The sequence below is a fragment of the Lutzomyia longipalpis genome, chromosome 4 (assembly GCF_024334085.1).
Source record: "Lutzomyia longipalpis isolate SR_M1_2022 chromosome 4, ASM2433408v1".
In the NCBI taxonomy this organism is placed as follows: Eukaryota; Metazoa; Arthropoda; class Insecta; order Diptera; family Psychodidae; genus Lutzomyia; species Lutzomyia longipalpis.
The window spans coordinates 3,265,367-3,291,645 of record NC_074710.1 but is presented as its reverse complement, the minus strand read 5'-3'; the positions used below and the strand labels follow the sequence as shown (position 1 = coordinate 3,291,645).

Here is a 26,279-nt window from a genome sequence, read left to right as displayed (position 1 = left end):
TCACAGCTATCCGCCTCCCTCACAAACAAGAAACATTTCATTGATGTTTCACGAAAAGATACGTGAATGAAAACCATCAGACATGTCTCAAGACATTCCGTGGGAAATGGAGTAAAAGTTTCAATGGGAAAATGAAAGACGATGTTTTTGTGAGGACTGTGCACAAATAAATCAATTTAATTAATTACTGTGGCTGCAAACTTTCATTCACATCACATTTTCGTACCTTGGTAGGTGTATTGTGTGGCAAGAGCACAAAATATGTAAGGAAACATATTGAATTCGCAGAAGGAAAACATCCACAGAGGAAGTTCGTGTGAAGGAGAAACGAAAAAAAAAGAAAATTGGATAATGGAAGTGATAGGAAAAGCCCCACAAGTGTTCGTACAAAGTGAAATTGTTCAGGAGTCCCCGTAGAAATCCCACCGAGGAGTATTTTCTTGTGCTGTGAAGACAGTGAGACAGTGCCAGATATGCATTTCTCAATCCCAGACACGCAGGACTTTCGCAATGAGAATTCCGGGACATCATTCACGGTGAGTAGGAGGCTTTTCTCTGCATTTTGGAACCATTCCCGGATGATTTGGGGCTCTTGTGGGCCAATGTGCTATTGGCAGATGTATTGATTTTACTTTGTGAGAATTTGAAAGGAATATAAGTTAGTTAAATGCTCTACTTTCACTTTATCTTATCCAGGTAACAATTTGTGAGCGTGAAAGGGTTAGCAGTAATGGACAGAAAACTGATAAACGGAATGATCAATGTTTTCTTTCTCCGAAAACTTTATTGTTTTCATCTTCAAGTTATATATTGATTACAATATCACCTTATCAGAGCGATAAAGAAAGCAAATTTTTGTTTTCAAATTACTCCTTTTATTGATTAAGCCTTTCGCGCTTTTTGGGTCATATACGTAGACCCACACATGAAACATTTTATTTTCCCAATTTTTTATGAATTCAATTATTTTTCCTTAGTTAGAAATACATGTAATTCACGCAGAAGAAGTCGAAGAAGACGTTTTGCCTGAAAAATGTCCTCTGAGAGCATTCATAGAATAAATATCGTGATAAAACCGCGCATGTTTCAATGTTTTATGTTTAACGTTGGCCGCGAAAAGGTTAACCACGTTAACCCTTTAAGCTCCCAGAATAAAACATAAAATTATTGAAATATTGATTTTTTTTAATCATAGAAAACTTTTTTTAAAGAAAAACATCTTTATTGAAATCTTCCAAATTATTAAATTCAAGAAAATAAATTTTTAAAAAACAAATCAGTGTTCCTTCAAAGCTCCCAATGATCCTTAAAAGGCCTAAAAAAAGGAAAAATGTGAAATTCAATCAATGAAATGTCAATAAATTGCACATGGCTTCCCCACCTACCCCAAGCTAAAAATTAAGGCAATCCTTTCCATTTTGTTTACACACGCGCCCACGTAAAAGCCAAGGCTAACTTATTTGCAAATTCAAATTGGAATGCAAAATATCATTGACTATGTTGTCTCTCACTTTCTTCACATTGCCAATCAATAGCTCTGCAGCAAAATCATTTATAATAACTGCAACAAGTCTTTCCGATGAGAAGAGTTCACGATTTTCCATCCCTGTGTGGGAAATGCACAAAATTCAATTTTATTTTATTACATAAAAAAAACGGATGAAAATGAACAAAAACTGGAGGGTGGGAGGAATGTGTGATAAACGAGATAAAAGTGGCCAATGAACTTGCACGCGATCTCTTTTGCACCGCGTATGAAGAGTTTTCACCGCGAAAGTTTCTCAGCGCTACGTTTTCTTTTTACTTTTTCCCCTCCCCACAATGAGGCGAGCTTTTAAAATTCATTTTGAAGTCTTATCGGTCTTATCTGTCGCGTTTGTAAATTTCCCAAATTGCCTTTTATTTTATGTGTTTTTTCTCTCTTGAATTTCTCGAACAATGATGACATTTATTTGGTCCATTTGGTCCTTTTTAAGGATTCTCAGCTTTAGCTTTGAAAATAATGCAATTTTAGAAAATTTAATTTAAATTCTAAAACACTTTGTCTTCTTTCAAATAAATCATTAACCCTTTCGCGACTATTGGATCATACCCAAATGAAAAAAAAAATGTGAAACTTTTTTCACGATTTTAAATAAAGTTAAATATTTTTCCAAGTTGGAAATACATTAAGTTTACGTTTAAGAGGCCAAGAAAGACGTTTAAACCTTAAAATCAAAACCAGTTTTATCAAAATCGGTTAAGGGATTTTGATTTTGACCTAGTTCTAATTCCTATTAAAGAAACTTTTTGGATGGATTTCAGTTATTATTTTTAATTTAAAAAAAACTGTTTAAATGTTTTAAATTACAGGTCAAACTTACAACTAAGTCTGTCTGAATACGTTTATTAAATCTGGTTAAACTTTTTGAACAAAACTTTAGTTATTTAGGCCGTGCCTTAGTTTTCTAAGGACATGCTTTTAAACTTTTTAAGTCAGGTTAGTCTGAGATGGAACTGAAAGTATTTTGGATGATTTTTTCTTCGAATTTTGATACCAGAAGATAATCAAAATATGCGTTGTTACCGTCTTCGGACATTAATATTTGTAACAAAAAATCATTTGAAAATGCATTCAGCCTTGATTCAGCCTTGATCTAATCTTTAACCATTAAAAGTCTGACCTTTAAGAGAATTAAGTTCGACTTAGGACTGAATTTCCGTCCTTAAATTCATATCTCTTTTTTTTTAAATAAAATATTTGATAAAATTTTGTTAAAAATTCTAAAAAGTAGAAAAATTTTTCTTGTAGAAATTCAGAAAACTTATTTATCTATTTGAAAAAAAAAATCAAAATCAATTCCAAAAAATCAAGAATGACGTAGATCAAAAATTGCAACGTTGAGATGCATTGTTGTGAGTAATAAATAAATTTTCCTCTAATATAATCTTCCTTCCTGCCATTCCTGTATGTGGGGGAGCTCCATGCAGAGAAATCATGATGTAGTCAGAGAATATGTTCTTTACAATGAAATGCGCAATTCTCTATCTTTTCCTTCTCTTTGTTTTTTTTTTCGCGTAATTCCTCTGTGAGTGCCTCTTCGCAATTGATGACTTTGGGGATGGATTATCTCACCGGAGTTATGTGGAAAAATTCTAATGCTGCTTTTTTGAGCATTTCTTTTTTTTTTGTTTTGCCTAAAGCACTTTTTAGCGAGAAGAGTCTTGAAGTATTTTGATAGCGGTGATAGTTGAGAGAGATAGAGAGGGGGTTTAATGTGTGTGACCTCTTGACCTCTCATATGTGATAAATATAATATTAATCATGTGAACGAATATTTTTGTTATTACAAAATTAAGAGAGTAAAGAAAAAAAGAAGAATATTCAATACTGCTTTGAGTTGAGATTAAACGTGGCTCGCGTCATGAATGGTTTGTCTAGTCCACCGAGAGCAGTACAGTCAATGCTGAAAAGGCAACACTTTGAGGGTTTCTCTCTGCACATTGTGAAATGTGTGATTAAATTATTCAATTACGTACAAAATTACTTGCTGCTACACATCTCTCGTCAAGCACACACATCCCGCACTTCCCAGATGCTCCGATGTTGTGCTGCGGAGGAGGAGAAGCAAGAAAATAATTTAATGAGAATTGATTGTATATGTATGTGGCGAGAGCATGAAAGTTGTAAATTTACTAATTGATGCCACGCGATATGTGGTGCAAATTGGAGCATTACAACGACGACGTGGGGTATATATGGTTTGATTTGACATACTTCCACCTCTTTGGCTTGTAGGGCTTCAACATTCACATCAATGGCACTTTCCATTGTTGTCTGCGGTACAAGCAACTGCACAGCCTCCATGAGCAGCTGAAACGCTCTCTGCCCACACTTGTGCTTCCATCGTTCCCGCCGAAAAAATTCTTTCCGCTCACACCGTCGCAGCTGGAGGAGCGTCGGGCTAGTCTTGAGCGATACGTCCAGTTAGGTGAGTTACTGAAGATTGTGATTTCCCTTTTTAAAAATTCATTTAACAAGGTGGTCAAGAAGCAAAAAATCAACAAGACTTGTTCAAATTCCTAAAGTTTCAGTCTCTTTGTGATTCATATTTGATTACTTAAAAATTAGGGCAGCAATAGAGATCAAAGAGTGGGAATAAATTTGCAAAAAAAACAATACGTCCAAGAAGATTCTTCTTAATACAAATTAGGGGAGAAATTATCACTACAATGACCTCTGCAATAATTTTTCTGCGCCATGATACGGATCTTTTCAATTTTCTTTACTTTTTTGTGTTTTTTTTTTATTTAAAATTTTTTTTCTAATGGATGGTCAAATAGTAATTGAAAACTAAAAGAACGAAATTGTCAAAAATGTGAAAAGTTAAAAAAAAATATTTTAAAACTTTAGAGGTCATAAAAAATTTTAAAATACTAGTTAAAATACTAAATTCTAATTAATATTTGACCGTTTAACGAGAACGCTACAAAATTTTTTTTTTTTTTGCTTCAAAATTGGCTCGAAAATTGTTCTTAAAATTCCTCGAATTTAGAAAATTATTTATTTGACTCTCCCGACTCTCCCTTATTTTTTACAATTAATTATTTTGGGCTTTTTTTTAAAAATAATTTTGAATATTTGTTTTTTAGACTGTTCTTTACTTTACGTGATTTTTACGTTTTTCTTCATTCTATCACTTCTATCATGACTTAATTTTAAATATTTTTCTATTATTCACATTTTTCTTTATTTTTTTTACGTTGTTTTGTATTTTTGTTTATTTTACGTTTGTTATTATTTCTGGCTTCATTTATTTTGATCAGTCTGACCACGTGGTTTTGGAAAAAAAAAAAGAAATTACATTTCGCATTTCTATTTCTGGGTGTATTTCTAGTTATACCTATGCTTTTATATATTTGAGTTTTTATTTATCTTGCGTTTTTCTTTATTTTTTTTTAATCTTGAATATTTTTCTTTTTTTTTAACTTTTCTTCATTATTTTGCGTTTTTCTTTATTTTACTTTTTTCCTCTGTGTATATTTATTACTTTTTCTCTCTGTTTTAAATCACACTCTTTAAGTTTTTATGGTTTTTTTTTTATTTCTTAGTATCAACGAATTTTTAAGTTTTGTTCCTGTTTTATTTTTTATTATTTTTTTTTGTTTTCTTATGTTTCTGTCTTATGATTTTTTTTTTTTTTGATTTTATGTAATTTTTTTAATCATTCTCAATTTATTATTTTTTCTAATCCTTCGTAAATTGTTTCTTCATTTTTTTTTTAATTTCTTCTTTTGTTTTCACTCTTTTTTTACATTATCTTTATTAATTTCTTTTAAGTTTTTTTTTCTTATCAGGTTCCTATATATTTTTTCTTAAAGTTTATTCTTTATAATTATTAATTAATTAATAATTAAAAAATAAATAATTTTCAGTGGGTCAAGATCCCGTCCTGTCCAAATCAGAGCTCTTGCGGACGTTCCTCCTCAATGCGCAGCAGGAATCATCGTACACGGAGAGCAAGGAAACGGCACTTGATGTGTACCTGATGAATGGCTTCCGAATAGTTGTGAATGCCTACACGACGGAATGCTCAACGAAGGTGCTGGAGAAGGCGTGCGACAACATCGACCTACCGCGTGACTACGCGTACTACTTTGCACTCTTTCTCATGCGCAAAGAGAATGACGGAAGTGTGACACTCACGCGGAAACTCATGGACTTCGAGGCACCCTATATTACGCAGAAAATCCTTCGGGATTGCAAGATTGTCATAAGGAAGAACTATTGGGATCCTTGTTATGACCTTGAGCTTATGCGTGATAGTATTGCGCTCAATTTGCTCTTTATACAGACACTGAGTGATGTGGAAAGGGGGTGAGTTTTTTTTTTATTGAGGGTTCAGATTTAAGCTGTGCTCCCCTATTCGTTGAAGATTTAATTTATGGGGAAATTTCTCATTTGTAGGTGGATTCTAACAACGAAGGAAGCACGGGATCAGCTGACAAAACTCCAGACGCATGGGAATAAGAAGGAATTCCTCGAGGTAGCGCGGAATCTTCCAACGTATGGTGTTATACAATTTCAACGAGCTATAATGGATTATCCGGAGGAGGGTACTCAGGCCAGTATAGCCATTGGGAATAAAGAGCTTACAACACGTACCGTCATGGGGAAGAAGGTGCAAGAGGCAAAGTTTAAAGTTACACGAATGAGGTGCTGGCGTGTCACGACAATTCACAATGTAATGCCAGAGATTAAATTAATATTTTCTAGGAATCTTTTTTTTTAACAGATTTGTTATTGTTTCAGGACCTTTCGGGTGATGGTGTGAGCAACAGGCATAAATGGGAGTTGTCTTTTGAGTACCTCATGTCGAAGAATTGCCTAAAATGGATCACAGTGGGCAGTGAGCAGGCAATGCTGATGTCAGTGTGCCTCCAGAGTATGGTGGATGAGTTGCTGAATCAAAAGAGTGGTGCTGATATGAATAATATGCAGATTCATCGAACAAACTACACGCCCTTGTCCTACATTAGGCGTGATGGATCATCCGGAAGGATTTCCGAATCCAGCTCTAGTGACACCATATCGAGTTTGGTGAGTTTCAGGAGAAATCCGTTTGCTTCTTTAGGCTTTGAGTATTAAAATATTTGCAGAATGACATGGACATGACGCATACGAGGCGTGTTGTGGAGCCATCATCAATGCGCCGGAAGATAAGGGAAAAAATCTCAACGACGGTGTTCTTCCGCAGTGGCAGGGAATCCGTCCACAATGAAGCTTTCGAGGGGATTGGAGATGATGATCTATAGACGAATTTTGCACAAAAAATATAAAACTTTTCTACTGAAAGCTCGAGAAATTAATAAGGAAGAAATAAGAATATTTACATATATCTAACATGGAGGCTTTGTCGTAAACATTCTCTTCTTCATCAAACAATGAACAAAATAATTATTTACATACATTTTTTTGGAAAATTGTTGTTTTGTATATTATTATTTTTTAAATGTATAATGAATTCTTGCCACAGCGTCATATAAATTAATATTTTATCTCCCTCTTATTTAATGGTTTATTTTTGTGCCAAATACTCTCTTTTATGCAAATTTGTGTAAAATGCAACTAAAAAAAAATAAATAAAAAAAATCACATTTATACCTAATAATTTATTATTTTATTTATCTTCATTTCATTCTTTTATTTAACATCTCTTCATCTACTTCTCCTTTAGCCAGGCTTCCTTTTCCTTGCGCTCCCGGATTACTTCCTCAAGGTAGGGTTCGAGGTACTTTACGTCCTCCTCGTACTTTGTCCACTGCTCCTTGGGCAGGATGGTTTTGCTCATTGACAGCTGGAGTGCACGGATGATGCGGTAGTTGCGCTCATCGTAGACTTTTGGTGGTAATCTGCGAATTGCCTCCTTGACATCATCATCCTCATACAGGATATCCTCCCTGTACAGCCCGTACTGATTGAATCCTGACCAATTGTACACGAAACGACCAAAGGCAGCTGGAAGTTGGGAAAAAGCGAGGTTATGTTATGTAATACCTTCACTAAAAATCTCTTTTCATCAAAATTTTAGAGTTTTTTCAAATAAATTGATTAAATTGGTAATTAGGGGACGTCAGGGAGACTTACAAGCTACTCTCGGACCCACTCGTGGCACGTATTGAGCCATTTTTCCGCAAAAAAATCCTCACAAAATTTTGCAGAGAAAAATATTTTATTTTTCACGTCACTTTCAGAACTCTCCTATCTTCTCTCTCTCCCTGTCGCTCTCTCACGTGTATAATATTTTTCATCCTTTTCATCTCATTCTCACATGACTGTGCTACACTGTTATACTGTGGGCTATACGATGAATTTTAAAATATTTTTCTTTCCGGGAAAAACTCATTTTTGGGGCTCCAAAATCGCTGTGAATGCTTAGAGACTCCCCAGGGAGCTTCAGTGAAAAATTTGGGGCGCAACTCGCGGGATTTTTTTTGCAGAATTTGCACGACTTTTTTTGGCGCGGATTTTGAATGTTTTGAACTGGCAATGCCAATCGACGCGGCATCGCTTCCTGCTCGCAAAAAACATAATTTTCCATGAAAATTAGTCGGAAAACGCGAGAAAATTGCTAAAAAATCTTCAGTGCGAGTGAAACAGTATCAGTGACGCGTGAGTGAGTGAATCGCGGTGAAATAGCACGAATAGCACATGCATCCGTCTCATTTTCTCTTTTACAAAAAATAGCAGTGGTGGCTTTTGGAACTAAATACACTTAGGGCGCCAAATTCAAAAAGTACACATTGATCTTTGAAAAAATACATAACTTTGAAATCTTAAGTCGGTTTTAAGTCGATCTTAAGATTTTGAGTCAATTTTTGTTAAGTCTGACTTTAAATTTTTAAAATAAGATAAATAAACAAAAATAAAATAAATAAAACACAATAAATAAAATACAAAAAATAAAATAAAATAAAGGGCGGAATTCACCACACAGTCTTAGAATTTTTAAGTCGGGCTTGGATTTTCCTGAGTTGTCCTGGAAAATATGTAAGATTTTCTCATTAAAGAACCATTTTATTTCATTTTATCTTTTGTTTTGTTTTATTTCTTTTTTTATATTATATTAATTTAATTTATGTTTTTTGTTTAATTTTATTTATATTATTTTATTTTATTTCATTTCTTTTACAAATTTTAAGTCAGACTTAAAAAAAAACTGACTTAAAATAAGCCCGTCTGAGTAATGAATTTCGCCCTTTATCAATTTCTTCAAGTAACTTTTTGCCCTTTTTGCACCCCTCATACAACTTTTTATCAACTTTTTTTTAAAAAAAAACTTAACTAACTTTTCTGTTTATTAACGAAAGATTGTTAATAAATTCCACAACATCGTCCAAAAGCAAATAAAACAATCAATTTCTTAGTTATGTTTTTATTGAATTTTAATCCAAAATATATTTTTTGTACAATTACAAGAAAACTTTATTCCTTAATCTAATAGCGCTTACACAAAATACCGCAAATTGAGTCCATATGTGTCCGAAGAAGGCGTCTTGTCTATACATTTTAAATTTTTCCTTATCATCTATTTACAAAATGGCACGCGCGATAAAGTTGACGCAAAAATATGAAAATGAGTTTTTTTTTCAAAAAAGAAAATTCACGAATAATTTTAGAGTTTATCAAGATTTCTTTTTGCGCGGATTCCTTCTTCTCTCTGTACTGGAAGAAGAAATCTTTGCAAGGAAAATCTTCAAGAAAATCTCTTCCTAATTTAATTATTCCTTTAAAAAAAATGTTGATGAAAATGTATCTTAAATGGCATAAAAAACTGTTTGTATGAAAGAAAATCTTCGAGTTCTTAAACTTTTATCACTTAAAATCTAATAAATTTTATCATTTTCGTTAAAATAATCTCACATTTTTATGCCTATTGCACAATGTTGGACTATGTTTCTTAGCATTGCAGACTTCTCTTTCACTTTGTGATTAAGTTAAATTAACGAAAATAATTTTCTTCTCCAATATTGATTTGTTATTTAAATTTTTAAGAAAAAGAAATTCCCAAAAGAAGGCCCAGAACTCCCCATTTCTCAAGTTAATCCCACTTTCAGCCTTCCATTGCAAAGGAATCACAATAAAAAATAATTTTTTATTTCATTCCTATAGGAATTCTATTATACATTTTCTCTGCATATATAAATGAAAGAAAATTTGCATTGAATGGCTCAGGAGGATTCGCACAATGATGGGGAAATTTGTAATTCAAGCCTCCTTCATGGAAATCTTTATCACTAATGTTGATTTATGAAAAGCTTTAGCCCACAGAATCTCCTTTTGGAATTATTTTTCTCAGAAAAAATGCTTAAATTCCACAAGGAAAGTCCTTTTGGGGCATTATCCATACAGGGTGTCACAAAATATAATGAGAAATATTTTTATGTCTTCTTAAAAGTTAAATGAAGATTTTTTTTATCTTTCTACTTCTTCTTACGTTAAATCTAATTTCACGATGAATTTTATTACGGTGCAAAGTGATTGAGACGCATTCGCTTTGATGAACTCGCTCCGGAAGCACCTGAGATCTTCTTCGTGGGTGTTGGTGCCAATCTCTTGCGTTCCTTGAGGAACTCTGCAATAACAAAAAAAGCAGGAAAATGCTGTAAAATTTGACCTCTATCACGGATAGACATCGCATCAGAACAACATCTGGTGTGTTGTTTTGCCGTGCACGAAAGGGGCGCGCGCGCATATTTTGCGTGCGCGGGGGTGCTGCTGCTGCTGCTTTTAGGAATACCAAATGAGCGTCTCCGTAATTTGCATTTAAACCGTTTTATGGGCCACACGAGCCCTCATATACCACGAAGTATGTATGTCCTATCAACCACCACAGATCAACATTCTGCGGAATGCAGCAACGCAACATCTGGGTGAATTATGCTCTCTCTATGCCCACCTCCCCTCCTGAGCCAGATGATTCACTCTGATTATCAGCTATATCGTCGTGGTGATCACCCCATGGCGTGGCGCACGAGACCTAAATCCCCCAGGGATGTGCGCCACGATGCGTGGAATTTATGCGATGCGGTTAGATCCCGATTTTTTTTTTAAATTTAACACATTTTTTTTATTAGGTACTTTAAAAACCCCAAAAATTATTTCTTTTTAAAAATTAAAAGCTTTTGGGCAAGATTCGGCATGACAAATTTTCTTATTGTAAAAAAAAATGATTATTTTATGCAAAATATCGATTTTCTTTAAAATAAAACAAAACCTTTTGTTTTTTTTCCTCTCAAACTAAAGATTAATTTTTCCAAATTCATGATTTTTCATAGTATCAATCAGAATGAAAATGTTTAAAAACGCCCATGAAAGAACCTCCAAAAGTAAATTTTATTATAAAAAAAAATAAACAAAAATGATAAAAAGATAAAATGATAAAACAGTGAATATTGGGCCTTATTCAGCAACCAAGAAAACCTTGAAATTCGTTTGAAATCTTGAAATTTCAGTACAAAATTCAAAGATATCAAGGATTTCTTGGTCGCTGAATTAGGCACATTATTCAACAAATTTTAAGTTGGAAGAATAAAAAAGATTTTTGACAAAATCGATCCCAATGGGTTCTATTCTGCCACTAATAAAATCATAGAATTTTATAGGTAGGGGAGACCGGGGTTAAAAAAGTCACTTAAGGGTTTAGAAAAAGCTTAAAATATCATATTTCCCAAATAGATAAAACGAAATGTATAGCTCATTTCTTTAGGAAATTGACTGCCCTACAACTCTTTCTCAGATCATTTTGTTCTATCTAGCTAGGAAATATGATATTTTAGGCTGTTTCCAAACGGTTAAGTGACTTTATTAGCCCCGCTCTCCCCTACAGGTACGTCTTCTGAGGTCATTATTTCTTGAAATTTTTCTTTATACATTTTTTTTATTTCTTCAAAATAATTCTCAAAAAAATGTCTTCATTTTCTCAGGATCAAAGTAGTTATTCCTAATCCTTTTTAACACTTGGAGGACCCAACATTTGGCACAACGCGGAGGATCAAATTGGTAATAAGTACCAGTTGATAAAATATGCTCAATAATTAATTATTAATCAGTTTATTGAACAAGGATCGAAAGTTTCACTAATTCTCAATTTCCTTCAAGCATTCCTACATCGAATTACTAAATATTTAATTTAGAAAATCGTCACTGAAAAAAAATTGCGTAGAATCGATGCAAAATTGCCAATTCAAACGACTTTTTTAGCTACAATTTTACATAATTTATTATTGCGCCTTAATAATCACAAACTTTGATTCTTTAAGTAACTTTTTAATCACTTCCGGCAATAAAATTAGTCCACATTAATGATTTTTACCGAGGAAAAGTGAACAAGAGTACTTTGTTTAGGAAATATGAGGAAACATAACCTCAAAACCACGGCAAAAATGTATGAGATTTTGACTGGTAGTTATTACCAATTTGATCCTCCACGTTGAATTCTGACTTTGACCACAATTATCTTCCAAAGAAAAGACTTTTCTCGAGATTTTCTTTCTGCTACGTGAAAGTAATTAAAATTCCCTACACATAGATGCTAAATTCATCGAGATAGGTCCAATAGATTTTATTCTGTGACGATTTTAAGGTTCCAATTGGTAGCAAGTACCAGTAAAGTCCTCCGAGTGTTAACAAAATCTTTTAATTAATTTCTTAAGAACAAAAAATTAGCAGCAAAGAGCCAAATCAAAAAAAAAAGTCGGGAAAACTTTTACAACAGAATATTGATTATTCCTACTGATTATTTGATTTTTTTTCATAGCAAATAATTGCAAAAAAGATTATTCCTTTTTGTTGGAAAGGAAAATCTTATAAATTGATAAACTGATTCAGTAAGAAAATGTTTATAAAACAGAAAGAATAGTTTCTTTTACTGAATTAAGGTTATTTTTCAGTTTTTTATTATTTGATTTTGTACGAGTTTTTTAAGCATTTATTTTTAAAATTTCACCGAAATAGAATCTCGGTGCGATTTTTAAAAATATTTTTTTTACGGATTCCACAAACACTAAGAGTTTAATATGGATTCAAAAAAAAATAATAATCAAGAAATTAAACTGAGGAATAAACTGCGCGAAGTTGATTTAGGTTCACTCTGTTTTTCCAATTTCCTGGCTACCCGGTTGGGAAAATTATAACCAAATGTTCCCAAAAAGATGTATTTTTACATGGAGATAGAATATAGTAATTTAAAGACACTTTTGTGCTCTTAAAAAGTACTTTTTCCAACATTCAAAATTAATCAAAACATCGCTGATAATACAAAAAGCATCGTCTTCGCATTTTTTTTTATTCCAGCAAAAATGTCTCAAAGAAATCTCTTCAAAGATCCTATCAGGAGGATTTATTAAAAAAAAAGATCCCTTATGCCCAATTTCTTGTAAGAACTTGTAAGAAATCTATTCAATTCATGCAATACATACTTGAGGCTTCCGTACTCAATTTAATTACATTATTGCCTCCACATAAAATGCTAATCATCAAAAAAATCGACAGAGACGATAAAAATTCACTTCATTGTCAAGTTCATTGTTTTCTTTACAACTTTCTTTCAAGCACACACCGAATTCAGCGGAAATTTCGCGGCTTTTCCTTCGATGTATTTCACACGGAACCGTGGCGGAGACAATTGTGGAATCCCTAATTAATGCGCACCCCCATTACCCCTAGACTGTGCCTCGTTAGCGAAGCATGAAAAAGCCGTTGAGAAAGGCAGTGGAGTGTGAACAGGGATTGTGACTTACCTGTGATCTTAGTCTGCCTCTTCCTTGGGCACCTGGCACTCGAATTGGCGGGCGTCATCTCCTGCTGACGGTACTCATTGTGAGCTCGTGAATTCATTAGCTCCTGATCCGGACTCACATCCTCGGAATCCGATGCATCACTGTCCATTCCACTGGGAATTTCACGGCAGTGCGCCGCCCGGCTGAGTGTATACATTTCTGGCATCACAGTTGGTGGGACTCGCTTCCAGATGAACTGACTGTGCTCCTGCAGTGGCTGTCCGCGGGAGAAATCAAATCCCCAACGCTTGGAGGCTTCCACCTGAGTCTTGGTCAGCTCTTTTTGAATAAATCTGGAAAAATTCAATAGTTTTGTGCTTTCAAACATTCTCTGCTTCCCTCATAACTTCTTTTACTTACATTTTGGTGTCTTCCTGATTTACTGGACCAAAGAGATCCTTCTTAATTCTCTCCAGGACAGACTTCTTAGGCACATGTCGCCCCATGGGGGAGTGCAGCTTCGACAGAGGCCTAATCACAGACGGTGTCAACACACGTACATTCATTCTGATGTCTTTCCTTCACTCTTCTTGTCTTTAACTTTCACTCCACACAGCTTCCCTTTCCCTGCTGAATTCTCAAACACCTCTCACAGAAACTTCCCCACAATCTTCAGGTGAATTTTCTCACACAAAGTACCTCCTTGGATCACTAAAGCACAACTTCCTTATCTCAGCAACGTCTCTTGTTTACATTCACTGCCCACAATTGTCCAAAATCTCCGGATTATCTCTCAATGCAAATTGTGAGGTTATGTTCATTCCCAATGCAATAAAATTACTCATAATTTTTCACTTGAAAACCCCCCAAAAAGGATGCAATTTCACAAACAAGCCACTTTAATGGGCTCCACGGATGATTTTCCACTACCAGCACAGCACTTCCTGCCACAAACTTCCACGAAAATTAGATGAATTTTTTTTCTGCTTTGAAAAAATAATCAAAAAGTGACGTCAGTCGATGGAGGCGATTTTTCCAAGCAGATTTTGTGGAAATTCTCAAAGTCTGTAGAGGATATTGTAAGAGCAGGCACGTAAAGTACAGGCGGATGCACGTCTTGATGGCAATTTCCAGGTGAAAAAGGCGTCAAAAAGAAGATGCAAAAGTCGTTCAGAAAATACGACGCACAACTCTCAACGGTTTGCAGGCGACTGGGCCAAAAACGAAAACTTATCGTCTGGGTAAGTCCACCGGAGCGACGCGAGCGTATGGAGGGGAGGCCGCACCGTGGAAAAAGCGCGGGAAACGCCGAGAATTGCGCAATTTTGCTTCTCAAAGCAAAAGAATGCCCAAAAATCCTCTAAAAAGAAGACACAACAAAGAGGGAATCCATGAGAGATCATGGAGAGTAGGAAGTTCTGAATCGATTTGTAAATTAATAAAAATCTAATTAAAAAGATTTTGAGGGATATTTTTTGTAAAATAAATTGTCGCCAGAAAGGTGAGAGAAATATTTTTTTAATCTTTTGGGAAAGGAATTTCAGGACTATGAGAAATGAGAGGAACAACATTCTTTCTGACTTTATAACAGACTTTTTAAGAATTTTTTTTTGACTCTAAACTTAAGATGAATAGGTTGAAACATCGAAAGATCTTTTGCAAAATAATCAGAGAAAGAGACTAATTAATAAATAAATTCAACATAATCAAAGATTTGCTTTTAAATAAATTAAATAAAAAGTTTTACCTGAATATTAAACCCTTTAAGGATCACACCAGTGAGTCTTTGGCAAAAAATCATTTTCTGAGTTTTCTTTAGTTCAGATTTTTGCAATAAAAATCAAGATTCAATAAGATACAGATCAAAGTGATCGCTTATTGCACTGAATGTTTAGCTGAAGCCCTCAGTTGTATTCTTATTTTAGCCGCCATTTTCACAAAATAAATTCTTTAGAATTCTTTATTTATTTCTGTTTCACATATAATAGAAAACTGTTGAGATCCTAGATCAGATAGTTCAGATTCATCAACTTGTCCTTTTTTTTTGTTTTAACGCTTTACGGCTTTGCGAACTTTCTGCCGCCATATTTTTGTATTTTACTAGATCAATGGCGTCTTTCCACACTTTACGTATTTTTATAGTTATTTCCACGTCTTTTAAAAATAAATTTACGTTTATTGATAGAATTTTTTTTAGTATTAATAGATCGTGTTGAAAATCGTGCTAAAAAGTCACGAATGTGATGTAGTTTTTAAAGTCTGTGCGCAAAGATTTACTTACTTCAGTTCAACAACTAACGGCTTTAAAGTAATCATGAAGTTTTCCGTACGTTCCATTTTTATTTGTTCCTTAATCGTGGCAGTGATCGTTATAAAAGTTTCAAATTGCCAACAAAGCAATTTAAAATATGAATTAAATCCCAAATATGTGCACTTTTCGGAGAAGGACCTCAATCTTAGCGTCTGCCAATCGGGGGATTATTACATAATTTCGCAGATATTAGCATATTATGTAGCATATGCCACGTAAGTACATTGAACTCTTTGTCCCTGAACCGCCTGAACCATATGGAATTAAAAATTTCTTCATTTAGGAAATATCTCGGGCTTGCTTTTGGTACAAACTGTCCTGTTGGCATAACAGCTGCTTACACATTTCCCCACATTAAAGGATCCAATACTTTCTTCTGGAAGAAAACTACAGGAACAATCCAAATGATTTTTGTTAATGATGAGCTGGAATTTCTGATTAAGTTCCTAAATACTTGCGATGTGGAAAAAACTTTTAATGAATTAATTGGTGCAAATGGAGCTGCAATGACAACAGAGACTGTACTCTTTGCCGAAAGCTTTAAGGATATTTTGGTGAATTTTCTCGATCAACGCAATGAAAAAGAACTTTTTCTCAATTTGAATGGAATAGTCGTTTACCATGAAATCTTCCAAGATATGGCGATCAAACTTGATCCTCAAACATCTCCTTTAGGGGGTCTTGTGTACGTGAAGAGTCCTGAGGAATTTTTAGACATTATTGAGTTCAGGAGCGCAATTGTGAGATCACTACATGAGAACTTATACACAGATTGGCAGCATGGAGATGAAGCGAAAAATGACTATGGATACCTAAAGTATGCTTATGGATGCTCAGACTTACTTTACACACTTCCAGATGATATTCATACTATTTTCATTGAAGCTGGACAACCCAATCATCATACTGATAAGTTTAATTGTGTAGCTAATGTCGTAGAATTTATGAACGGAAAGAGTACTGCTTTGTCACAAGAAGGAATTCGTAGCCTGGGCATAAATGTGCAAATTGCATTTGGACCAGTTCAATTATCAATTTCTTTTAATCCTTCTTTTGGGTCTAGTGGTCAATCAACAATTGGTGGGTCAGGTATGTGGACTCAATCGACCTTACCGTGAAACCATCAGTGCTATAATATAGTTATGTGTGGGGTAGGAGGTGCGTTGAAAGACCCAAATTGAACTTATGGCTAGATCTTGCTTAAAAAGCTTTAAAACCTTTAAAGTAATTTTGTCGGATTTTTATGTTTTTTTTTTAAATTGTTTTAAACATAAAAATAAGAGATTAATTCTCCTTTTTTTTGTGGAAGTAATTTACACTTTGATCGCCCAATTGTAAACATTTTGCCTAAAGACAAAGACAAGTAATTTCGTATCAATGAAAATAATTGAAAATATTGAATAAACTTTTTAAGAAATGCCCAGGAAGGTATTTCCTTATAAATAAAAAAGAATTTGTCTTATAGACCTTTTATTGGCTAATAAATTTAACTATATAATATTGACTTGCTTGCCTTCTGGAAAATGAAAAGAAGAAAAATTGAATGATTTCGACATAAAATGTGGAGTAAAAGGATATTAAAAAAATGCTACAAACATCCCATATTTATTCGAATTTCCCTCAGCAGCGTCATATTATCCTGCTGTTAAAAAAAAGTCGTCGATCTTGCTCAGCAATTAGTCACGCAATCACTTAATTGCATCACTAATCCCCTTCTGGTCAGAGATTTGGATTCCTGTCGGCAATCAGGGCATTTATTCATCATCCTCTCATGTCAGATTGATCATCATCCGTCACATGGCTGTGACATCGAATCATTTTCTTTCCAAGGAGCACAACCGCATCAAAAAAAATTGTAACGAATTCTTCGTATGGGTCATAAAGCCTGCAGTGATGGGGCAACAGGAAGAGGGAATTCGTTGAGATTCGCAATTAATGTCAAAGACAAGGAGATGTTTATCAGTGCCTATGAGAAATCCCATCGTTGGATGTCTTGGACATGGTTGGGTGCTTCAGGTGGGAGAGTGTCGTCTTTTGGAGTAACCTGTTGCGTGAGAATTCAAAATCTTTTGTGGTTTCCATCGTGGGAATTTTTTCATTATCACGAATTCCCACCCGCGGTATCCGCCCGCATTTCGCGCGTCGGGCCGTGAAATTGGCGCCAAAATGTGCACACCGCGGGGCTGCAAAGTGAATTCCACTCTTCACTGATCACGCGCGGCAGTTAAAGCAGGAAATTCATGGGATGCGGGAAAAATTTTCTGTGCAGGAGAATTTCTTCGTGTGAAATTCATTGCAACAGCATTTAACTTTTCTTTCAGCTATGTCTCATTTCTTTTACAAGAAAATTAATCTTTTTTGTTAAATTTAAATATTTCTGATACGATCTTGAGATGGAATAAATCAATCTTGGAGTCCTAATAGACAATCCCCGATCAAGGAAATTAAAAAAATAGATTTAAAGAATGAGGACAATTGATCCTCAGGCCAAGGAGTGTCTAAGGAGTGGCTAAAAATGTTTCCTATTGCGTTTGTCACCATTATATGCACCAATAGAAGCTCAACGGGAGGCAATAAATCCTTGGTGGTCCAAATGATCGCGTGGGATGGGAAGGCTTTGGAAACAAATAATGTATTTCAGGTAGATTTATCAGAACTTATGCTGCTACAAATTACTCATGTTGCCACAAAACATGACACAATCCACACGATCGATACGATCTTTGGTCATTCACCGCGAAAAGTGCAGATGTTTTTGCAAATTTTGCCAAAAAGCGCATCCGTGAGAGCAGAAAAAAAAGAAAGGAGCGTGGAGGAAATTTCATCGAAAAAAATGTCTTTCACGATCGCAAGAAATATCTCCTCAAAGAGTGCTAAATTACATAACTCTCGATTTACAGTGAATCAACATAAATTGAGCTGCGGGTAGAGAAATTGTTAAATTGTTGAGTTTTCTGTGGGAGAAATTGATCGTTGATCGATGGTTATTGTCTTGCAAGATGTTAAATAACCCGCGAATATTTTTTTCTTTTACAAATAATAAGAAAACAAGGTCAGCAGTGTGATCTTTCCGTTATTCATGATCGCGAAATTCGCACAATGATCTTCACAAATGATCGCGAGTACGATTGCGGGAAGAAAACAAGTGGTGATGACGAAGAACACAAAAAATAAAGAGAGAGAGAGAGATGATGAAAAGTTGTAGCGTTGGTTTCATCCAAAATCCAACGCCACGTGATAGTTTGTATGGAAGCACGATCGCCAAAATATAACATGACCATGAAGATCACTTTAAATCGCGCGAGCCATTTAATTCTCCGCACACATTTGCTGTTTTTCTCTCTCATCTCTTTTGGAGCTTCTTTCGTCACGCCACGTTTTTCCCGCCAAAACATTGCAAGTTGTAGACGCGCTCTTTCGGTGGCAGTGGAAACAATAAATATCATAAACACGGTCCATCATTCACGATACAATGCGCAAATAAATATCATTAATAGCTTACAAAATGTTAATAAAAATTCCGTTAAAGTGAAGTATTTCAGACAGAGATTTTCAATTTATTTTCAGATAACTTTTTTTAAATTAACGTAGGGGGAAATGGGGCAAAATGTTAGAAAATCAAGACCACACATCTCCAATATCTCAGTAAATATTATTTCGTAATTGTTCTAATTTAGTCAAAAGGTACCTTTTATAACTCTAACTAAGCCTATAAAGTTTTATATTAATTGATCTAATATTTTGGGATTTATTTAAAAAACAAATTTTTCGAATTTCAAAGTTACTTTGACCTTTCATTTCAATATCGTATTTTGGCGTATTTCTGTGTAATTTTTTTGATCCAAATGCATTTTTTGATAGAGTAACTATTGCTGAACACGAATTTAGTCTAAATTTTCCGAAAAAATTTTCCGGGTTTTCCCGTATAACACTGATAGTAAAAAGTACCCCTTGGGGCAAAATGTTAGAAACCGTTTTTAAGGCTGTTAACTATTTTTTTGTTTATTTATTTTATTTTTTTCCAGTCGGCACACTTAATACTTATAATTTAGCATGTTATATTACTCTCTATTACTAATATAAAATTATATAAAAAATAAAAAGTGCAATTTCATAAATTTTTCATTTTTTTTATTTTTTGTATTTTTTTTATTAAAAAAAATTTCTAATTGTTACGCAAATACCTTATTATCAATTGCTTTTATAGTGTCTAGATGAAATAAATTCATAAAATTGAAATTTAAGGCCAAAAAACGCAAACTAACATTTTGCCCCATGATTTTTGAAACAGGCAAATGTGGAAGGGTTTGGAAAATGGCCTGAAAATGCATTTTCCCGTTGAGATAGAGAAAAATCGTCTGAGACAAAGTTGTAGCCCGGAAAATTTCCTATAAGATAGTCGTCATGAGAAAACTCAAATATTTTCAGGAAAATCAGGAAAATGTTTCTCCCAAAAAACTAACAAATTGCCCCATTTCCCCCTATCGGTTGCGAATATCTCCTTCTTCAGGTCAAATGTTTAGATTTAAGTTAACTGTTTCGCGTACATTGGGTCTTACGCTGGCCCAAACGTGAAATATTTTATTTTTTCAAATTCAAAATGAATTTAATTATATTTCCAAATTGGAAATACGTTAAGATTACGTAGAAAAGGCCAAAGAAGACGTTTTTACTCCGAAAATGGCATTTAAAAGCATTTTACAGAATAAATATCACGATAAAACGATCGCATGTTTCAATGTTTCATGCGGACGCGAAATGGTTAAGATAATTATTCATACATAAAACGGGATTAAAATAATTAAAAAATGTTGAAATATGGCGCAGAATAGTCTAGAACTGTACTTGAAATTTTGCTTTACCGGCAATACTTTAAAAGTGCGTAGTCGTAAAACGTATATTAGTGTTGTAAATTAAATTCTTACGTAATAATCATATCTTTAGATATTCCTGATTACTCATCATTTCCGAATTGTTTGGAATATTTTATACATCTTGAAAGAGTACAAATTAATTAATTTAACTTTAGCAGACAATTAGTCGTCTCAAATGAGGTGATCTGCCGCACTATCAATCGATACATTATAAATTATTATCTAGCAATAGGAAAGAAAGAACACATAAAACAATGAATTAATAAAAAATGATCAAAAAATTAAATGTAAAAGAGAACCGAAAAGAAAGTGATGATGATGCAGAAATTGTGGCGGTTTTTTTTGCTGAAAATTTTATACTTGCAAATTACTCACTTTGGGGCCATATTTCCATGAAGGTTACAAAAGAATTAAAAAAAAAAGAAACACACACACTTGACCTTGTGCTCAATTGTATTCTTTTTCCGTGATATTTTGTCTGTTGTTTTGTTGCTTCTTCGGTGTCACCATGCAAAATAATTAAATTGTCTCTCAACCCTCCGCATTAACCCCTTCATTCAAACTTCGCTTTACCTTTAATATTTTTTTTTAAAGAGAAAGCATAGAAAATTTATTATTGTCACCTCAATCCGGTTCTATTGATGCATTTTCTTGCTTTTGGCTGGACAATGGTCAGGGGAAAGTGTAAGAAAATAAATTAAATTGTTTCCATAAAGAATAGTCGGCAAGGGAGCAAAAAGAAATGCAAAAAGGGTCAAAAGACTATCTCAATCTCCGGGAGAAGGAAAAATGTTCGTTAAACGGTTAAAGAAGACGCATATAGCGCATAAGCAAAGAAACCAACCCCTGTTTGTGCCGCTCCATTGAAAAATCCAATAAATATCTCCATAATGTTGTGAGAAAAATGAAATTCCGCACCTGGGCATAGTGTGGGAGGTGTTCCCTTTGCCCGTGAACAACGATTTAATTTCGATCTCTTCGCATTTTTTCCCATTCAACCATCCAGAACGAAACTGTGTTGAAAAAAAATCACCCTCATACCAATTTGAAAAACCCATAAAAGAATTGATTGCTAAAATGAGAAGCAAGTTAATTATTGCTGAGAAATATTAATTGAACGATCACAAAATATTTAACGATTTAACCGCCAAGTGGTACAGATAAGATGTTTTATCATAACAAAAAATCTTTTTGCGAATTTATCAATGAAAAGACACATAAGAAGCTTAATAAAATTTTACTCATTCAGGTCTTTTAACCATACTTCGGTTGTATAATACTTTAAAGTATTATAAGCTTTATTGCTTTATAGACTGTGGTCAAATAACGTGCAGTTTGAAGAGGTAATAAAATGAATTGAATCATAAATTCCAATAGTAACACTGATTTATTCTGATGCAAAGACGTGCAAATTTCCCTCAAAGCAAATCGTTCTATAAAATGAAAAAAAAAGTCCTTTTGAATAATTAAATCACAAAAATACGTTAAAAGCAATAAAAGCCTTGAAAAATCGTACACACACCCCATTGATGTCTTTTAAAGGGCTATATTGCAAATAAAATATTAAATTTACGCCAAACTCTTTTTCCTGAAAAATCATCCGTGAATTTAGAGAAAAAAAAAAGAAATTTTCATTGGATTGATTTTCTAATTCTCTGCGCCCGATAAACCTGTCAGGAGCGTCTACCCTTTCATCATCACCGTCACATCAACCCCTATTGTCCCGTCTATCGATCTATACAAGGGTGCAGCTGCTAAAATGGTGAAAGTTTTTTTTTCTCTACCTATTTCCTTCCAAAACCTATAAAAGAAAGTCAAGAGAGGAAAACCTGAAACAATTATCATTTAATTCTTGTGTTCTCCCCTCGAGCGGATTTCGAGTGTTTGCAAACGTTCATCCAAAACAATATAGTATTGTCAAGGGGTTGGTTTTTAAGCACGTGGCTATAGGGTAATCTGATGTATGTCACCCCTTCTTTTACCATACAGGAGCTCAGATTAAAGGACAATAGAAATTTAATAATTTTTTATGTCAAGAATTTTATCGATTTTACCTTATGTTATTTTTTACCCAAAAAAACTATTAAAAATTTTTTTCCTAAATAATAAAATAAAAGGATTTAATATAAAGAGGATTTTATTCATTTTAAAACGAATAAGTTCCGAGAGTAACAAATTTTCGCTTTTGAGTTATTGTAGGGCATTGCTAAAGATTCAAGAAATCTTAGGTCGTTTTCCGGAAAAGCGCTAGGAAATAGTTTTGGAAAATTCAAAAAAAAATACAAAATAAGTTAAAATTAGTTATGTAAAATATTGGGGATATAGGAGTCATATAGCAGTCAAAAAAAAAAGAATACACTTCCGGAAAATCTCACGAGTTGAAAATGGTTTAAATATAAAATGTTAGGTCATTATATTGCTTTTGAATTACATAGAAAGGAACTTTCTAGAATGGCTTTAAATTTAAAAAAAAATCAAAATAGGTTGCACTAAAACGGGAAAATTCGTATATTTTTCAGCAGTTTTTAAGGAAATCACCTCAGTTTTCTTGAGTCTTTGACCACAAAACCCTACAATAATTTAAAAAGATAATTGGAAAAATATTGAAGATTGACTGGGGACATCAAGAATAGATCTCTTTATTTAAACAATGCTAAAGAAAACATTCTAACTGAGAAATCTCCATATCAGAGTTTCCTTACGTCTCAAAAATCTGAATATTTTATAAGTTTGTTGCCTAAGGTAATTTTTAGGGTTTGTAAAGAAAAAAATTTTTCCATTCAGCGGTACAATAAGAATATTGTACCGCGATATACCTCAATCGACATATCGTATAAAAAAAAAGAATATTATGCAATATAAAAATTGACAATGATAAAATTATTACGCTATGAAACTCATATTAAGAGTGTCTTCAATATATTGATAAATTAATTAGTTTAATCGGTTTAAGAGCTCTGATAACATTTCGAAGGTGTATAAATACAAAGAAGTTTTCGTGGAAAGAATTCAGTTTCTCTTTTTGCCCTTTTGTGTGAAGTGAAGATTAAATTTCTGGAAAACAAAAAATGATTTTCCCCAAAGTGATGCCTTTCTTGCAAAAATCAAGTGTTGGAAAGTCGCTAAGAATTTTTCCTTACATGTGTAGAAAATATTCAGTTGGAAATTTTGAGGGGAAGCGCTTCTTAAGAACAGAAACTAATGAGAGACCCAGTGACTTTTGGGATAGAAATACGTATTCCGTGTTACCATCAAGCGTTCAGGGCAATAATTTGAGGAGGTACTTATATTAAATTGGATTTAATCCTTTTGCGTTCTTTGGATCATACGTCGACTTAAATGTGAAACATTTTTTACCTTAAATTTTTATGAATATCATTTTTTCTCAAGTTGGAAATGCATTAAATTCATTAAATTCATGCCTCTTTATTGCAAGTGAGGCCAAAGAAGACGTTTTACATGAGAAATTATCGTTTCTTTAATTCGTTTTTCCCTTAATCACCTAAAAATTGCACACGGTAATTTTTTAATTTATTTTAGAAGCTATCTGAGGAAACCTCATGAAATTACGCCTAATATGTGGTTCTCTAATGAAACACGAGATGAATTCATGTCATATTATCCAGGTAATTTTAAATATCCCAAAAGAAAACTCTGTTATATTAATTAATTTTTAATTAGAAAATTTATCATCTTCGTAGAGATTCTTAAACAACTACAGGACATGGCAGCAACGTATGATGATGTTGATCACGGACAACATATTGCTAAAGTATGTAATCCTGTATCCTTTTTTTTTAACTTAAACTAAATTAAACTTCTAGGGGAGTTAACGCTAGTTAACTAGTTAGAAATTCCTCGCTTTTTATTTATATACCCCTCTGAGACTTTTTTTCTCTTCTGGCCTGCAATTACCTTTTGGACAATCATTTTTTTTATTTACATTTTTTTACACTATTTTACTAAAGTATTTATTAACAAAATAGTTTGGTTAAATCGATAAAATAGTGTAAAAAATATGCAAATTGATTAAAAAAAAAGATTCTCAAAAATGCAGGCCAGAAGAAGTCTCCGAAACGTTGTAAAAATAAAAACCAGGAATTTTTAACTGTTCAACTTGCCGTGTTTTCACTTTCCCAACATTGAAAAGTGACCGAAGTCTCACATAAAATTTATTCCTTATTGTACCCTTTAATATTAGGTTTTAAATTACATTATTCCTGGTGGAAGAAGGTATGCAGGTATTATGACTGTTGAAACATACAAAATGCTTCTGCCAGAGTCAAAGCGAACTCCGGAAAATATCAAGCTTGGCTACTATCTCGGTTGGTGCGTAGAACTGGTAAGAATAGAACTTTGAGTTTATTTTTGTGCAACAAAGGACTTTATCTCTTAATTAGCTATTTTTTTATGATGTATGTATTTGCTACGTTGTAAAGGTAATCTTTATTAGTAATGCGTCTGTCACATGTTATTCTTTTGTACTGATCAGCTTATTGAGCACGTCGTAATGGGTGATGACATCATGGATGGTGGACAAATAAGGAGGACAAGGAAATGCTGGCACTTGTTGGATGATGTTAAATTGGCCGCAGTCAATGATGGTTGTATAATTGAGACTGGAATGTACTGCTTGCTAAGGAAGACCTTTGGGCATCATGATTGCTTCTTGCGCCTCTTGGAGATTTTCAATGAATCCGCCTTTAGTGTGTACATCGGTCAGCATATTGACATAAAATACTCAAAGGACATCTTCAACATGACATTACCACTGTACAGGACAATCGTACGGAATGCAGCAACATACATTGTTAGCTACCAACCAGTTGTACTTGGCATGACCCTAGCTGGCTACACAAGTCCCGAAGTTGCAAAGGAGACGCGATACATTCTAACTCAACTCGGGTACTACTATCTCATTGAGAACGACTACATGGATTGTTTTGCAGATTTGCACCTAAAAGGAAAGAATGGACGGGATATTGAAACAGGACGCTGTCGTTGGCCAATTGTTGTTTTCATGGAGAAAGCTACACCGGAACAAAAGAAACTCATGCGGACTCACTACGGGCAAGACAATGAAGAAAGTGTTGCTGTGGTTAAGCAACTTCTAGAAGAAGTTAATATTCATCAAATATACGCTAATTATGCCGCTGAATTGTACCACAACCTCATGGAGGACATTCAACGTAGTCCTAATGATGATCTCAAAAGGGTCTACATGAAATTGGTCGAAATAATGACATGTTCAACGGAAGCTGGTGGAGTTTTTCCATAAAATATTTTTTAAGACTTTTCTTTAATAATAATATTTCCTATATATGATTAATCATTAAAAAAATTAAGAAAAAAAAAGTTGAGCATACTGAACAATTATTCTATAGAACAGATTGAATGAAAAATTAAAACGAAATGTATTTTTTGTAAAGAACAAATTGACATTGAAAGACAAGATTTTTCTTTAACCCTTCGTTTACTACGAGGGGTAGGTGACCGACCCCAGAGCCCTATTTCGATTTACTGCGCTTTAATTCTTAGAGATATAGAACCAAACTTTTGGAAATAAGTTCCTTGGTTATCTGAGAAGATTGTGTAAAAATTTGAGGTCAATCCGATCATCAGAAAAAAAGTTATTAACAAAAATGTAAGGAAAGGGAATTCAAAAATTGGTGTAACGGTCAAATTTATTCCATTTCTCTTCGCTTTGTCACTCTTTGTCTCTTTCTAGAAGATTCTAACCTCAAAAAACCATTGCAAAAATCATCAAAAAATTCACCTTTTATTTTTGTGTTCTAAAATGAACAAAAGACTTCTTAGGAGTCTATTAAAGCTCA

The 26,279-nt window shown here is 33.8% G+C and overlaps 6 protein-coding genes across 8 annotated transcripts in view; 4 read left to right on the top strand and 2 right to left on the bottom strand.

The window, feature by feature from the left end:
* Nucleotides 1-26,279, top strand: part of LOC129795447 (mediator of RNA polymerase II transcription subunit 1) — a 1,235,552-nt gene that overhangs the window by 84,236 nt on the left and 1,125,037 nt on the right. The gene's annotated exons all lie outside the window — the stretch shown is intronic.
* Nucleotides 84-7,148, top strand: LOC129795579 (sorting nexin-17). 2 transcript variants are annotated; one of them, XM_055837005.1, is made up of 7 exons: nucleotides 111-230; nucleotides 289-536; nucleotides 3,779-3,971; nucleotides 5,416-5,857; nucleotides 5,948-6,224; nucleotides 6,293-6,580; nucleotides 6,640-7,148. In XM_055837005.1, the coding sequence occupies exons 2-7, from the start codon at nucleotides 474-476 to the stop codon at nucleotides 6,793-6,795; spliced, it is 1,419 nt and encodes a 472-aa protein (XP_055692980.1). In that variant the 5' UTR covers nucleotides 111-230; nucleotides 289-473; the 3' UTR covers nucleotides 6,796-7,148. The 2 variants fall into 2 exon arrangements, with proteins under 2 accessions (XP_055692979.1, XP_055692980.1); XM_055837004.1 differs by having other exon boundaries at nucleotides 84-536.
* On the bottom strand, nucleotides 7,138-7,774 carry LOC129795754 (cytochrome b-c1 complex subunit 7-like). Its single transcript, XM_055837236.1, has 2 exons — nucleotides 7,628-7,774; nucleotides 7,138-7,498 (listed from the first exon to the last, which is right to left on the bottom strand). Exons 1-2 carry the CDS (start codon nucleotides 7,665-7,667, stop codon nucleotides 7,203-7,205), a joined length of 336 nt encoding a protein of 111 aa, XP_055693211.1. The 5' UTR covers nucleotides 7,668-7,774; the 3' UTR covers nucleotides 7,138-7,202.
* LOC129795713 (cyclin-dependent kinase inhibitor 1) lies at nucleotides 8,900-14,481 on the bottom strand. Its single transcript, XM_055837189.1, has 3 exons — nucleotides 13,681-14,481; nucleotides 13,282-13,613; nucleotides 8,900-10,115 (listed from the first exon to the last, which is right to left on the bottom strand). The coding sequence occupies exons 1-3, from the start codon at nucleotides 13,824-13,826 to the stop codon at nucleotides 10,006-10,008; spliced, it is 588 nt and encodes a 195-aa protein (XP_055693164.1). The 5' UTR covers nucleotides 13,827-14,481; the 3' UTR covers nucleotides 8,900-10,005.
* Nucleotides 15,544-17,173, top strand: LOC129795645 (uncharacterized). The gene is made up of 2 exons (XM_055837101.1): nucleotides 15,544-15,786; nucleotides 15,855-17,173. The coding sequence occupies exons 1-2, from the start codon at nucleotides 15,575-15,577 to the stop codon at nucleotides 16,687-16,689; spliced, it is 1,047 nt and encodes a 348-aa protein (XP_055693076.1). The 5' UTR covers nucleotides 15,544-15,574; the 3' UTR covers nucleotides 16,690-17,173.
* On the top strand, nucleotides 23,470-25,892 carry LOC129795597 (uncharacterized). 2 transcript variants are annotated; one of them, XM_055837033.1, is made up of 5 exons: nucleotides 23,470-23,725; nucleotides 23,989-24,071; nucleotides 24,147-24,217; nucleotides 24,647-24,787; nucleotides 24,938-25,892. In XM_055837033.1, exons 1-5 carry the CDS (start codon nucleotides 23,514-23,516, stop codon nucleotides 25,721-25,723), a joined length of 1,293 nt encoding a protein of 430 aa, XP_055693008.1. In that variant the 5' UTR covers nucleotides 23,470-23,513; the 3' UTR covers nucleotides 25,724-25,892. The 2 variants fall into 2 exon arrangements, with proteins under 2 accessions (XP_055693008.1, XP_055693007.1); XM_055837032.1 differs by having other exon boundaries at nucleotides 23,472-23,725; nucleotides 23,986-24,071.